We start from the raw sequence: 16,166 nt of genomic DNA, 5'->3' as shown, positions 1-16,166 counted from the left end.
GGGACTCCTTGGAAATCTTTGTGGGTCTGCCTCAGGCTGCGGGCTTCATGTACCGAGGTAAACAGATTAAACATCTCAAGTTTCGGAGCTAGACTGAGGGGTATGAATCCATCTTGACTCAGGTACTTCTCCACTGTGTGACTTTGGGGACCCCACTTCATCACTTGGACCCTGGATTTTGCCAGTAGTAAAACAATAGTTCCTACTTTCTCAGTTGTGAGGATTGAAGAGAATATGTTTATAAAGCAAACCCTGGAATCTTGGCACTCAGTGTGACACTCACTTAAGTACTCAGTGTTTTGTTACTTCTATTGATTCTCACAGAGACCAAGGCAAGCACCTGCATCACCTCCAGGTCAGTCAGCAAACAGGCTCAGGAAGCCCTAGTGAGTTGCCTAGAGATTCCCAGGAGGGGAACCCATTCTGAGATACCAGCCCTCTGCAGCCTCTGCCTCCTTCAGGTGAGTGTGTCAGTGGCTTATCAGAAGCCCCATTTCTTTCTCAAATGCACTAGGTGCCAGTGGGGCACAGGGACTTTAGGGGAAATGAGGGGTACCTGGCCAGGCTAGTGGGGAGGTCCAGGGAGGTAGTGGGTACAGTCACGGGGCAGCAGATGGGTGCTCCAGCTCAGTCTCCCACAGTTCATGGGTAAAGCCACATCTTATTCCTGTTTTACAAGGGGAAACTGAGGCCCAGAGGTGGGGAATCATTTGCCTGTGAGTCATAATGATGTTTTCTGATCAGGATTCAAACCCAGGCTGCCTGAGCCAGGGCTTGGGGAGTTTGATTACTGCCTTATTTCCAGCCCAGCTGGGCTCTGAGATTCTTCATTCTGATGCCATTTTGTTCCCCTTCTTTTAGAGTTCTGCTCCAACCCAAACCCCATGATGATAGATCAGGAAACCGGGCAAACACTATTAAGCAAGGGTTTGTGGTTTTATTAAATGCTTGGACTTTAGAAAGTGATGGAGAGTACATTAGTAACACAGATTAAAAGTGAATGATATACATGTCCATTACAGTGCACATAGCATAAAAAAACTGAAAAAAATAGAACACATTATTCCATTGTTAAAATACTCCATAAATTAAAAAGTCACAAAAGGAGTGAAATTCCAGTATGACTTGGCTGTTTCATTGTTCTTTTGTGAAAGGAAGAAAATAGCCAAAACTCATAGACAAGGTGACAAATATAAACATTCCACTAAAGATACAGAGACAGCAAATACATATCTGAAAAATGATCATGAATCCTTAGGGAAATGCAAACAAAACAACAGTGAGATAGTATGGCAAACTTATCAAAAGGGTTAAAATTAAGAATAACTGATGAGAAGAAAAATAAAACTTTTAAAAATAAAGATAAACATATTCCTAATAAAAACACTAATATCCTGGAAGGTTATCCTCTACCCCATTTATGAAGAAAGATATATATATGTACAATATATTAAAGTGACAATTTCCTAAAAAAAAAAAAAAAAATGACCAAACGAAGTATTCACTAGGATACAAGAGGAAATGGACCTCTGAAATACTGCTAATAAGAATGAAAAAAACAAAAATTCCCAGGCAGTCCAGTGGTAAGGACTCCAGGTGTTCACTGCTTAGGGACCAGGTTCAATCCCTGATTGGGAAATTAAGATCCACAAGCCATACAGTGTGACCAAAAAAAGAAGAAAAGGTATAATTAGTTCAGATCAAAATTTGATAATTTGTTTAAGTTAACACCCAACTATCTTATGATTCACACTTTGCACTCTGAGTTACTGAAGTAAAGATAAATAAAACATATATCCACATAAAGAATTATACACAAATGTTTTACCAGCTTTCTTTTTCAATAGGCAAAAATTAGAAAAACTCCAAATGTTCATAAACAAATGAATAGATAATAGTGGTATATTCAAAAACAAGAATATTTCTTAGAAAAAAAAGGTATGAGCTGCTCATACATTATTGATGATCCTTCAAGTATTTAGGCAACTTAAATAAAAGCAGGAGAAAGTAAATTCCCATCATATGAATTCTAGAAAATCCAAAAGTGATCTATTATCATGGAAAATAAATCAGTGGTTACATGGAGGGCTGTGAAGGGCAAGGAAAGAGAGTATAAAAGGTCATAAGATAAATATATAGTAACATACAGTCATTACCATGACTATGATGATGGTTTTACTTCCATACATATGTCAGAACTCAACAAATAGCTTTCGAAATGGTTCACGATTAAAAAACAACAACAGAAAACAAACCTCTATGTCCAACTTTCTGGAAAGTAGGTTTGGCAATCCTATATTCATTCCACTTTCTCAGGCCCTTTGTGGATCCGTTTTACCTCAAAGACAGCAAATAGAATGAGTAATGACTGACCTTCCACCTGAGTCAACAAGAATGTGGCCTGGGTCACAAATACATTTGTGGATGAGATTCTCCTTTTTTAAAATCTTTATTCTTTTTTACCTGCCTCACTCTTAGTAGGACCTGGGGAAGAATCTCCCTCAGCACTGCTGACATCCCCTGTGAACAAGGGAAAATATTTATGCTGCTCCCAGAAGCAGTTATGTTGTCACAGCTGACTCCTCCTCAGGGTGAGCTAAGTCTCCTGAAACTCATCATAGCATCCAGGCCTGAAATGAGGACAAGAAAGCCCCGCAGTCTTTCACAGGAGGCCATGGGCACAAATGCAAATTTGGCAAAAACTAGTAAGCTAATTTCTGCCTCTGTATTGTCTCCTCTGAAGCACAGAAAGTTTGACACCCGCATGAAAGTTGCACACCTCTTCATGCTTCTAACAGCCCAATTCTGTTTATAAAACAGATATCATGGTAAATGGAACGTCCAGGATTAAGGAGGACTTAAACAATCAAGTCTTTGTTATCATACAAACCAAAGCCATGGTAAGGCAGATCCGCCAGCAGTGGCTGGCAATTTTTAATTGGTGACTCGGAAGCTAGAAAAACTCACCACTAGTATTCTTCAGACCAATATGTCCCTGAAAATAGTCATCCTTCTCTGCAAGGTGCCAGATGAACTCCTGATGTTCTCTGGGCCGATACTGCATCAGGCCCATGCACAAGCTGCTCAGAAAGGGAATGAAGACATCCCAAGGGTTTAGGCTAATCTTGATTTCCTCCAACAAATGAGAGAACAGAGTATGCTTCCCTGAGCATGCTGGGGTAGTGACTGATGCATACTGTGGAGACCTGCCAGGTTAGAGGTGAAATGGATACGGCGACAGATACTGGAAGTGATGTAAATCTATCAAGGGCAGATTAACGTGCAACACAGTTACATGTGCTTCCCACATAACTGAAATTATGATGAAGAATCTCTTTACTCTTGCTGTTTGGATGTATGAGGCAATTAGTGTCTCACAGTTTGGTCCAGTGTCATTACATTGAACAATGAAACTATATATTTCTTATACATCTAAGGCCTTTTTCCACTGTGAATTCTCTGATGCTGAGAGAGGTTAGATTTCCGGCTAAAAGACTTCCCACATTTGAGGCAGTCATACGGCTTTTCTCCTGTGTGAACTCTCTGATGATAATGAAGGGTGGAACGAGAGGTGAAAGACTTCCCACATTCACTGCATTCATAAGGCCTTTCTCCTGTGTGAACTCTCCGGTGAATGATGAGGTGAATTCTTTGGGTAAAGGACTTCCCACAGTCACTACATTCATGAGGCCTTTCTCCTGTGTGAACTCTCCGATGTCGAACGAGTATCGAGCTATTGGTAAAAGATTTCCCACAGTCACTGCACTTATAAGGCCGCTCTCCAGTGTGAACTCTCTGATGATAGCCAAGGGCAGAGACAGAAGTAAAAGACTTCTCACATTCACTGCACTCATAAGGCCTTTCTCCAGTGTGAACTCTTCGGTGTTTAGAGAGGTACGAATTCTGGCTAAAGGATCTCCCACAATCCGTACATTCATAAGGCTTTTCTCCAGTGTGAACCCTCTGGTGTTGATTCAACTGGGAACTATCCCTAAAAGATTTCCCACATTCACGGCAGTCAAAAGGCCTTTCTCCTGTGTGAACTCTCTGATGACAACGGAGGGCAGAGTTAGAGGTGAAAGACTTCTCACATTCACTGCACTCATAAGGCCTATCTCCAATGTGAATTTTCTGATGATAACGAAGGGCAGAGCCAGAGGTAAAAGATTTTCCACATTCACTGCACTCATAAGGCCTCTCTCCTGTGTGAACTCTCTGGTGTATGTTGAGATGATTTCTTTGGGTAAAGGATTTTCCACACTCACTGCACTCATAAGGCCTTTCTCCTGTGTGAACTCTACGGTGTCGAATGAGTATTGGTCCATTGGTAAAGGATTTCCCACAGTCACTGCACTCATAAGGTTTTTCTCCTGTGTGAACTCTCTGATGATAACAGAGGGCAGAACCAGATGTAAAAGATTTCCCACATTCATTACATTCAAAAGGCCTTTCTCCAGTGTGAACTCTCTGGTGTTGAGACAGGTAAGATTTATGGCTAAAGGATTTCCCACATTCACTGCACTCATAAGGCCTTTCTCCTGTGTGAATTCTTCGATGTATAATGAGGTGATTTATTTGGGTAAAAGACTTCCCACAATCAATACACTCATATGGCCTTTCTCCGGTGTGAATTCTCTGATGATAACGCAGGCCAGAGCTAGAGGTAAAAGACTTCCCACATTCCCCACATTTATGAGTCTTTTCTCCAGTGTGAACTCTCTGATGATAATGGAGGGCAGAGCTAGAAGTAAAAGATTTCCCACATTCATTGCACTCGTAAGGCCTTTCTCCTGTATGAACCCTCCAGTGTTCAATTACATCAGATTTCCGTTTAAAGGACTTCCTGCACTCAGTGCATTTATAACTGATTTCTCCAGTGTGAACTGTCCGTTGTTGAATAAAGATGGAGCTCTGGCCAGAAGACTGTGCACAATGATAGCATACATGGCAATTTTCTCCAGTGTTACTCCTCTGAGGATAAATGAGGACAAATTCTTGGCTAAAGGATTTCCCACATTTGCTGCACTTGTACTGCCTTGCCCCAGTATGAATTCTTCGATGTTGAATGAGGGCTGAGCTTCCTCTGAAAGATTTCCCACAGTCACCACACTCATAAAGCCTGTCACCAGTGTGGGCTTTCTGGTGCACAATAAATGAGGATTTATACTTGAACTTTTTCCCACATTTACTGCACACAAAACGCTGTCTTTCAGGGCAGGCATTGTGGTCCTGAACAAGTGTTTGTTTGGGGCCGAAGGCTTTCTTGCATTCTCCCCTGGTACAATGACTTTTCTTGCTTTGCAAAGTTTCCATGCAGTGGGTGACTGTATTTGGCTTCTCCCCAGTGTGACTGGCCTGTTGCTTCAGATGTTCTGAGGTGCTTCGGAAGTCATCCCCAACCTCCTTGCTGGTTAAAGGCTCTCCTGACACATGGAAATTGGAGCTTTCCACAAATGAAGGCCTGTCCACGTTGATTATGGGTGGTTTTTCTTGCTTGTGCTGCTCCTGGTGCTGCTGAAGGTCTGTACTGAAAGAAAATCCTTTTGCACATGCCTTGCACTTCAGTAATTTCTTGCTGTGTTGTGTTCCCTGCTGCTCAGCCAAATGGAAAATGCCTCTCAAGACTGGACCACACACTTCACAGGGGTGAGTCTTCTGAGAAGATGAAGCTTCCTTGGAAGTCCTGGCCTGTGACACTGCCACAGAAACACTCTGTGCAAAGGAAGTCTCAACTTTCTCCTCTCCACTCCAGAAGCCTGAATGGAAAGAAATGCTGATGAGGTACACATTCACGTTATCGGAAGGGGCAACTCTCTGCACAAATGTGCAAATGAAACGAAAAAAGATCTTGCATGTAGCAATGAAGACCCCATGCGCCACAATTAAGACCCAGTATGGGGCTTCCCTGGTGGCTCACTAGTAAAGAATCCACCTGCCAATACAGGAGACACAGGTTTGATCCCTGGTCTGGGAAGACCCCAAAAGCTGCAGAGGAACTAAGCCCATGTGTGCCACAACCGCTGAAGCCCATGCACCTAGAGCTCATACTCTACAATGAGAAGCCTTTGCGCTGCAATGAGAACAGCCCCCACTGACCACAACTAGAGAAAAAGACCACGCAGCAAGAAAGATCCACCACATCAAAAATAAATAGAAAAATCTTTTTCAAAAGCAGGGATTAAAAAAAAACAAGCAGGGTAATCCTACTGTGTCAGATGAGATACTCTTTAAGTAAATAATTGTCATAAGAGACAAAGGAGGTCATTACGTAATGATAAAGCACTCAATTCATCAAGAGGATAAACATTACAAATACGTATGTACCCAATGTTGGAGCACCTAAATATATAAAGCCAATATTAACAAATCTGAAGGTAGAAATAGATAGCTGCAATAATATTAAGGGTTCAAGATCCCACTCTGGATTAGAAAACATTGGACTTGACTGTACTTAAGACCAAACAGACCTAATAGACATGTACAAAAGACACTATCCAATTATACCAGAATACACATTCTTCTCGAGTGCATGTATCATCCTCTAGGAGACATCACATGTTGGGTCAAAAATGAAATACCGGGGCCTCCTGGAATGAAAGTACAGAGTCCTAACCACTGGACTACTAGGGAATTCCCAAGAGTCAGTTTCTTAAAAGACATAAGGTCTTTAGTTAGATTATGAAGAGTGAAGACTCAAAGTCAGAAATAAAAGAGGAGACATCACAAGTGATACTGCAGGAACACAATCAATCAGAAGAAATTACAATGAACAATTTTTCACCAACAAATTAGATAACCTAAAGAAATGAATAACATTCCTATAAACATAAAACCAACCAAAACGAAATCATGAAGAAATAGAAAATCTGAACAGATCTGTAACTGGTAAGGAGATGTAATCACTAATAAAAAAAATCTCCCAACAAAGAAAAGTTCAGGACTAGACAGAATCACTGGGAAATCCACTTAATATTTAAAGACTTAACATTGATCCTTCTCAAAGTCTTCCAAAAACTTGAAACAGGAACATTTACAAGTTCATTTAATGAGAACAGCATTACTCTGCTATCAAAGCTATTTAAGCATAACACAAGAGAAGAAAATTATAGGACAATAGCCCTGATAAACAGATATAAAACTCTTCAACAAAATACTTGCAAATCAAATCCAACAGCACATTAAAAGGATCATACATCACAATCAAGGAGGATTTATCCCGGGAATGCTAAGATGGTTAAACATCATGTGCAACATCAAAAAATGTGACAAACACATTGTCAGAATGGAAGATAAAAACCACAATCATATCTGTACATGCTGAAAAAGCATTTGATAAAGTTCAATATCTTTTCAAGATAAAAACTCTCAACAAGTTAGATATAGAAAGAATGTACCTCAACACATCTGATATGCCTACAGCTAACTTCACACTCAGGGCTTCCCAGGTGGCCCCGGGTTAAAGAATCTGCCTGCCAAGCAGGAAACAGTTTTGATCCCTGAGTCAGGAAGATTCCCTGGAGAAGGAAATGGCAACCTACTCCAGTATTCTTACCTGGGAAATCTCATGGACAGAGGAGTCTGGCGGGCTACAGTCCATGGGGACACAAAAGAGTCAGACACACATCAATGACTAAACAACAACAACAACGACATTATAGTCAACACTCAAAAGCTAAAAAGTTTTCCTCTAACATCAGGAACAAGATGAGGATGCCCATCACTTCTGTTTTTATTCAACACAGTACAGGAAGCCCCAGCCAGAGTAAGTAGGGAAGAAAAAGAAAGAAACGGCATTCAAACCAGAATTGATGTCATTGTTCAGTTGCTAAGTCACGTCCGACTCTGGGCCACCCCTGGGACTTCAACACATCAGGCTTCCCCATCCTTCACTATCTCCCCAAATTGGCCCAAACTCATGTCCAAAAAGTTGGTGATGACATCCAACCAGCTCATATTCTGTTGCCCCGTTCTCCTCTTGCCCTCACTCTTCCCCAGCATCAGGGTCTTTTCCAGTGGGTTGGTTCTTTGCACCAGCGAGCCTAAGTACTGGAGCTTCAGCTTCAGCATCAGTCGTTCCAATGAACACTCAGGGTTGATTTCCTTTAGGACTAACTAGTTGGATTTCCTTGGAGTCCAACTGACTCTCAAGAGTCTTCTCCAGTACCACAGTTTGAAAGCATAAATTCTTCGGTGCTCAGCCTTCTCTATGGTCCAACTCTCACATCTATCACGACTACTGGAACAACCATAGCTTAGACTGTACGGACCTTTGTCAGCAAAGTGAGGTCTCTACTTTTTAATATGCTGTCTAGGTTTGTCATAAAGCTCTTCTTCCAAGAAGCAACTGTCTTTTCATTTCATGACTGCAGTCACCATTTGCAGTGATTCGGGAGCCCAAGAAAACAAAGTCTGTCACTGTTTCCATTGTTTTCCCGTCTATTTGCCATGAAGTGATAGACAGGACCAGATGCCATGATCTTAGCTTTCTGATTGCTGGGTTTTAAGCCAGCTTTTTCATTGTCCTCTTTCACCTTCATCAAGATGTTCCTCTTCGCTTTCTGCCCTTAGGGTGATATTATCTGCATATCTGATGTTGCTGATATTTCTGCTGGCAATCCTGATTCCAGCCAGTGATTCATCCAGCCTGCAATTTTGCATTAGATACTCTGCACATATGTTAAATAAAGAGAGTGACAGTATACAGCCTCATCATACTCCTTTCCCAATTTTGAACCAGTCTATTGTTGCAGGTCTGGTTCTAATTGTTGCTTTTTGACTTGAATACAGGTTTCCCAGCTGACAGGTAAGGTGGTCTGGTACTCCCATCTCTTTAAGAATTTCCCAGGCTTTGTTGTGATTCACATAGTCAAAGGCTTGAGCATAGTCAATGAATCAGAAGTAGATGTTTTTCTGGAATTCCCTTGCTTTCTCTATGATCCGATGAATGTTGGCAAGTTGAGCTCCGGTTCCTCTGCCTTTTCTAAATCCAACTTGTACATCTGTAAGTTCTCAGTTCACATACTGTTGAAGCCTAGCTTGAAGGATTTTGACCATTACCTTGCCAGCGTGTGAAATAAGCACAGTTGTACAGTAGTCTGAACATTCTCTGGCATTGTCCTTCTTTAGGATAGGAATAAAAACTGAGTTTTGCCAGCCCTAGGGCCATTGCTGAGCTTTCCAAATTTGCTGGCATATTGAGTCCAGCACTTTACCAACATGAATAGAAGAAGCAAAAGTGTTTGTAGGTAGCACAGTCTTATATGTAGAAACCCCAAAATTCTACCATACTAAATGAATTCAGTAAAGTTGTAGGACCAAAAAAACCCCCAATATACAAATCGGTTACAGTTGCATTTATATACACTAATATAAAAACTGCCTGAAAAGAAAATTAAGGAAACAACCTTAGGAATAAATTTAACCTAGGAGTTGAGAAATTTATATTCTGAAAATTATATGACAATGATGAAAGAAAGTAGAGAAGACATAAATAAATGAAAAGATATCCAGTGTTCTAGGATTCCAAGAATTAATATTGTTAATTTTACCAACAGCAATTTACAGATAGAAAACAGTCTGTATCAAAATCCCAAAGACATTTCCGCAGAACAAACAATCCTAAAATTCATAGGGAACCACAAAAAGTTCCAAACAGCAAAAGCAATCTTGACAAAGAAGGACAAAGTGAGGCATCATATTTCCTGATTTCAAAGTAGTACAAAGCTACAGTAATTGACACATTATGGTACTGGCATAAAAAAAGACACATAGATCAATGGAACAGAACAGGGAGCCCCAACTCGAATGGTGGAAAGAGAAAAGTTAGCTTAAAACTCAACATTCAAAAAACTAAGATCATGGCATTTGGTCCCATCACTTCATGGCAAATCAAAGGGGAAAAAGTGGAAGTGGTGACAGATTTTATTTTCTTGGGCTGCAAAATCACTGCAGATTGTGACTGCAGCCATGAAATTAAAAGATGCTTACTCCTTGGAAGACAAGTTATAACCAACCTGGATAGCATGTTGAAAAACAGAGACATTACTTTGCCAACAGAGGTCCGACTAGGCTATGGTTTTCCCAGCGGCCATGTATGGATGTGAGAATTGGACAGTGAAGAAGGCTGAATGCCAAAGTATTGATGCTTTTGAACTGTGGTGTTGGAGAAGACTCTTGAGAGTCCCTTGGACTGCAAGGAGATCCAACCAGTCCATTCTGAAGGACATCAGCCCTGGTATTTCTTTGGAGGGAATGATGGTGAAGCTGAAACTCCAGTACGTTGGCCACCTGATGCGAAGAGCTGACTCACTGGAAAAGACTCTGATGCTGGGAGGAATTGGAGGCAGGAGGAGAAGGGGACGACAGAGGATGAGATGGCTGGATGGCATCACTGACTCGATGGACGTGAGTCTGAGTGAGCTTATTCCCTGAATGGAAAGTTATAACAAACCTAGATAGCATATTAATTAAAAAGCAGAAACAAAGGCCTGTATCTTCAAAGCTACATTTTTTGCAGCAGTCATGGACGGATATGAGAGTTGGACCACAAAAAGGCTGCGTGCCAAAGAATTGATGCTTTGGAACTGTGATGCTGCAGAAGACTTGAGAGTCAGATGGACTGCAAGGAGAGGAAACTGGTCAATCCTAAAGGAAATCAACCCTGAATATTCATTGGGAGGACAAATGTCGAAGCTCCAATACTCTGGTCACCTGATTCAAAGAGCTGACTCATTGGAAAAGATGCTGATGTTGGGAAAGGCTGAAGGCAGGAGGAAGAGGAGACAACAGAGGAGGAGACTGATGGGTGGTATCACAAACTCAATGGACAGGAGTTTGAGCAAACTCCCGGAGACAGTGGAGGACAGAGGAGCCTGGTGTGCTACAGTCCACTGGGTCGCAAAGAGTCAGACACAACTTAGTGACTGAACAACAATACAAGATGAAGCCAGGCATAACGTTCCCTAAGCCAAAGCCTAAGGGAGTCAAGCCCTAACCCTTTCCAATTCTGTGATGACTGAGAGAAGTGAGAAGCTGCAAAAAAAAAAAAAAAAGAAAGTCTGATGCCAGCACAGGTTAGTTCATGAGCTTCAAGGAAAGAAACTGTCTCCATAACACAGAAGCACAAGGTGAAGCAGCAAATGCTGATGTAGAAGCTGTACCAAAGTTATCCAAAGGATCTAGGTAAGCTAATGAATGCACATAGCTACACTAAACAACAGATTGTTATAGTAGATGAAATAGTCTTATGCTGGAAGATGTCATCTAGGACTTTCACAGTGAGAGAGAAGTCAATGCCTGGCTTCAAAGGACACGCTAAACTCTCTCGTTAGGGGCTAATGCAGCTGGTGACTAGATGTTGAAGCCAATGCTCCTTTATCATGCTGGAAATCTTGGGCCCTTAAGCATTATGGTAGATTGACTCTTCATATATTCTATAAACGGGACAACAAAGCCTGGATGACAGCGCATATATTTATAACATGATTTACTGCATAATTTAAGACTACTGTTGAGACCTACTGCTCTGAACAAAAGATTGTTTTCAAAATGTTACTGTTCACTGAAAATGGACCCAGTCGCCCAAGAGCTCTGATGGAGATGAACATTAATGCTGTTTTCATGCCTAGCACAACATCCGTTCTGTAGCCCATGGATCAAGTAGACTAGACTGCCAGCCCTGAGAAATACATTTCATAAGGCTATAGACACCATAGATAATAACTCCTCTAATTGTTGTTGTTTAGTCGCGAAGTCACATCTGACTCTTTCGTGACGCTCGTGGACGGTAGCCTACCAGGCTCCTCTTTCCATGGGATTTCCCAGGCAAGAATACTAGAGTGGGTTGCCATTTCCTTTTCCGGGGATCTTCCCAATCCAGGGATCAAACCCATGTCTCCTACGTTGGCACTTGGATTCTTTACCACGAGCACTTGGGAAGGCCTGATTCCTCGAATATATCCAGGTCAAGTAAATGGAAAACCTTCTGGAAAGGATTCCTCACTCTAGATGCCATTAAGAATATTTATGAATCATGGGAAAAGATCAAACTATCAACACTAACAGGATCTGGAGAAAAGCTGATTGAAGACCACTCTCATGGGTGACTTTGAAGGTTCAAGACTTCAGTGAAGGAAGGAACTGTAGACGTGGTGGAAAACGCAAGAGAACTAGAATTAGAATGGAGCTGGAAGAGAACTGAATTGCGGCAATCTCAGAACAAACTTTAACAGTGGGAAAAGAAAATGGCTTCTTGAGATGAAGGACACTGGTGAAAATGCTGTGAAGAATGTTGGAATGATAATAAAGGATTTAGAATATTACATACACTTAGTTGATAAAGCAGCCATAGGGTTTGAAAAGATTGATTCCAACCTTGAAACAATTTCTACTGTGTGTAAAATGCTATCAAACAGCATTCCATACTACAGAGAAATCATTCATGAAAGGAAGAGTCCATCCATGCGAGACATTCCATCGTCTTATTTGAAAAAATTGCCATAGCCACCCCAGCCTTCAGCAACCTGATTAATCAGCACCTTGATCAGTCACAATTAAGGGAAGAGCCTCCATGAGCAAAAAGATACAGCTCAGATGCCAGTTAACATTTTTCTAGCAATGAAGACTTCTTTTTAACGAAAGCCTATTCGCTGTCATTTTATATATAATGCTATTGCACACTTAGGCTACTGCACAGCGTGAACGTAACACATTCACTGGGGAACAAAACTTTGTCACTTGCTTTAGGGTCATTCTCACTTCTTATTGTGGTGGTCTGGAACCAAACCTGCACTGTCTGTGAGGTAGGCTTTGTCTGCATCTGTATACCAATAAATGGATAGTCTGGTATTTATACACAATGGAGTTATCACTCAGCCATAACAAAGGAAAGCATGCATTGATGAACCTGGAGGGCTTAACACAAAGTAAAATAAGCCAGAGAAAAACAAATACTGTATGACCGAATGAATGAAAGTCGCTCAGTCACGTCTGACTCTTTGTGAGCCCGTGGACCACAGCCCACCAGACTCCTCTGTCCATGGGATTCTCCAGGCAAGAATATTGGAGTGGGTAGCCATTTCCTTCTCCAGGGGATCTTTCCAACCCAGGGCTCCTGCGTTGCAGACAGATTCTTTACCATCTGAGCCACCAGGGAAGCCCAAATACTGTACGGTATCACTTATATATGGACTCTTGAAAAAGAGAGTTGAAACCACAGAAACAAAGAATGGGGGCTCAGGTCTACAGAAAATGGTGGTTGGTTATAAGGTGAATAAGCTCTGGGGATCTAATATAGCATGGAGACTATAGTTAATAATGCTGTATTGTCCACTTCAAATGTGCTGAGAGTAGATCCAAGTGTTCTCACACATATGAAAAAGATAAATATATCAGGAAATGGATATGTTAATTAACTTTATTATAGTCCTCATTTCAGAATATGTGCGTATATATATAAAATCATCAGATTGTATACATTCTTTTTTTTGTTTTTTGGCTGTCTCAAAGGTCATACCACCTGTCATGAATGAGATGAAACCATAAGCATTCTCTGAGAACCCACAATTCATTTCACATCTTCACATCTATTCCAGTTATCCTCCCCCAGAGTTCACCACCTCAAGGTTTGTGGGATCTCAGTTCCCCAACCAGGAATTGAACCCAGGCCACAGCAATGAAAGAACTAATCCTAATAACAGGACCATCAGGGAAATCCCTGTATCCTTTAAATGTATACAGTACTGTCAATTATAACTCAATAAGAGAAAAGGAACAGAAGAGCTCTAAACGCTACAGACAGAACCATAAAGGATATCCTTGAAAAACAGCCCACGATCCCGGTTATGGCCGTGACAGCGCCTTCAACTCTTGGCGACAGAGGCATGAGGAAATGTGAGATAATGAAAGGGAACAAAACCAGGGACACAGGAGTGCCATGGGCCTGGATACACCACCTGGTCAGGGAACAGGGAAGGAAGATGCGATCCCCTAGCCTCACTGCAAGACTGCTGACTTCAAATATATCCGTATGAGGGGTGAGTCCAGAAATCCCTATGCTTATTCAATTATTAGAATTGAAACTATATCAGTATCTCATTTAATTCTTACAATGACCCTGTAAAGGAAAACAGTAATATTAGTTCCCTCTTTTTGGAAATAATAACAATAATTGGGGCTACAAGGCGAGACAAGGGCAGTGCAAACAACCCAGCCCTACCTATCAAAACAACTAACCAGAAAGCCGAGGAAACAAACAGTGCCCCAGGTGCACGTGTTTGAACAGAGCACCCCTTGAGGAAAGGAGGGTGAGGCGAGATACAGAGCCTAGCCCAGGTCAGTCTGGGGAGGGTGGCAGTCTTACCCAGTGAGGATATAAGTGCATAGTTCTCCAGCATCACATCATGGTACAGGCGTCTCTGAGCTGCATCAAGGAGCTTCCATTCCTTCCAGCTAAAGGACAGGGCAATGTCCTCAAAGGTCACACCACCCTGTCATGAATGAGATAGCTGAAACCATAAACATTCTCTCTCTGAAAACTCACAATTCATCTCACACATCTATTCCAGTCATCCTCCCCCAGAATTTGTCAACTCAGGGTCTGGTGCCAATGATGCCTGATCTCTCTTCACTGTTCCGTTAATCACTGTTGAGCCCTTAGCCACAAAAGGCAGTGCCCAGGAGGGATAAACTCCACCTAAACTCTAGGCCTGGCTTACAGGGCCCCATCCCTCCCACCAGGTAATTCCCCTGAGGACTCCCACATTGTGTATCTAAGACACAGCCAAACATGGTCTTGTTGTTACCCTTAAGTCCCCAGCACCAGGGCCTGTGGGCCCTCAACTCATACTTCCTCTTGATGTGCACATCAGCTGACCAAAACTCCTTCACATTTCAGACCCCACAGTTGCACTCCCGCAGCTCTCCCACCACCCTGCCCCACATCACAGGCATCTCTGTGGACTCACCTATGTACCTGGAACATGACATCCAGAGAGTGCTTACCAAAATCAAACATGATCTAGTATTATCCCAGATCTCTGAGGGATCCCATACCCAGGGAAGTACTGAATGCTGTTTTGAAGCACTGCCTACTTTCCCTCTGAACTTTGTTTCAGTATTAGCCACCCAGAACCAGAGAGGGGCTGAGACATCCTCTCCTGCTTTAGGTAGGTTCCATATGAGCCTTTTCAACCTTCAGGACCTGGGAGGAAAGGAAGGCAACCATGGCTGGGCTCAATGTGTATCACGTCGCCTGTATCCCCAACCTGGCACTGGAACCTAGTGACGTCAACCAGCTAACCTCTGCGCTTCAGTCCTCAGTGCTGCCTCTTATCAGATCCTGAGACCTTAGACGAAGACTCAACTTCCTGTGCCTTTCTCTGCCACCCCATTCCAGTACGTGCCTTCTCGGAGCGGGTTTTTGAAAACTTTTAAAGCCCTGACAGTGTTCCTTGTCCATCCAAAACTCTCCACGGTTCCCAAGTCCCTCAGAATAAAGGAACCACCTCTCTCTGCCAGGCCAGGCCTGATCTCACCGCACACTCTTGTTTACTGCACATATAAGATGGACCCAGGTTTCCCCATCCTCCTGCCTCAGTCCGACCTCCAAGCCTCTGCGCCTGGGGTCCCCCGCCTGTCACTCTCCCACGAGCCGTCACACTGTCAGACACAGGGCCCCACCCGCGACCGCCCCACCGTCCTCGATCCCGCGGCTGCGGGCGCTTGAGCAGGAGCCTCGCGCCCGGAGCTTCAGTGTCTGGTGGGGTGAGGGCGGTGCAGGCCCGGAGAGCGAGCGTTTACCTGAGGCGGGTCCCCCAGCGCCGCCGCCGCCGCCATCGGACTCTGGCCGGAGCGGGTCCGGAAGCGGCTTGAGAACTCGGGCCCAGCAGGGCCTCTCCTGGGCCTAGCGCGGGTCACCCCGGGCGGCGTCGCAGAGTCTCAGATCTGCCTCTGTGCAGCGGGTACGGGCTCTCCTCTCGGGCCCTCCTGGTGCGGTCACCTAGATCCCGACACAACGGTCTGCAGCCGGAAAGGACCCAACGGGCGCGAAAAAACCACCGCCACAACGAGGACGCCGGAAGTCCCTCCCCAAAGCGATACGCCGGCGCAGCAATCCCTCGCTCTGATTGGTCGTTGCCTCTTAATTGAAGCTTCTCGGCCTGCCCTCT

The 16,166-nt window shown here is 43.2% G+C and overlaps 1 protein-coding gene across 2 annotated transcripts; it reads right to left on the bottom strand.

Annotated features, from left to right (window-relative positions):
- Positions 1-917: 917 nt before the first annotated feature.
- Positions 918-16,088, bottom strand: LOC105602040 (zinc finger protein 850). 2 transcript variants are annotated; one of them, XM_027978926.3, is made up of 3 exons: positions 15,799-16,088; positions 14,360-14,486; positions 918-5,756 (listed from the first exon to the last, which is right to left on the bottom strand). In XM_027978926.3, the coding sequence occupies exons 1-3, from the start codon at positions 15,832-15,834 to the stop codon at positions 3,433-3,435; spliced, it is 2,487 nt and encodes an 828-aa protein (XP_027834727.1). In that variant the 5' UTR covers positions 15,835-16,088; the 3' UTR covers positions 918-3,432. The 2 variants fall into 2 exon arrangements, with proteins under 2 accessions (XP_027834727.1, XP_060255183.1); XM_060399200.1 differs by lacking the exon at positions 14,360-14,486.
- Between the last annotated feature and the right edge of the window lie 78 nt (positions 16,089-16,166).

Source organism: Ovis aries, chromosome 14 (genome assembly GCF_016772045.2).
Source record: "Ovis aries strain OAR_USU_Benz2616 breed Rambouillet chromosome 14, ARS-UI_Ramb_v3.0, whole genome shotgun sequence".
In the NCBI taxonomy this organism is placed as follows: domain Eukaryota; kingdom Metazoa; phylum Chordata; class Mammalia; order Artiodactyla; family Bovidae; genus Ovis; species Ovis aries.
The sequence above is the reverse complement of the archived record's forward strand: the minus strand, read 5'-3'. Positions and strand labels throughout refer to the sequence as shown.

What these genes read in the sequence shown, in the direction of transcription:
- LOC105602040 (XM_027978926.3), bottom strand. Translation starts at nt 15,834, where the DNA reads ATGGCGGCGGCGGCGGCGCTGGGGGACCCGCCTCAG. An exon ending in CGCTGGGGGACCCGCCTCAG is followed by an intron (nt 14,487 to 15,798) that starts GTAAACGCTCGC and finishes CATTCATGACAG; the next exon opens with GGTGGTGTGACCTTTGAGGA. An exon ending in TGCACTTATATCCTCACTGG is followed by an intron (nt 5,757 to 14,359) that starts GTAAGACTGCCA and finishes CTTTCCATTCAG; the next exon opens with GCTTCTGGAGTGGAGAGGAG.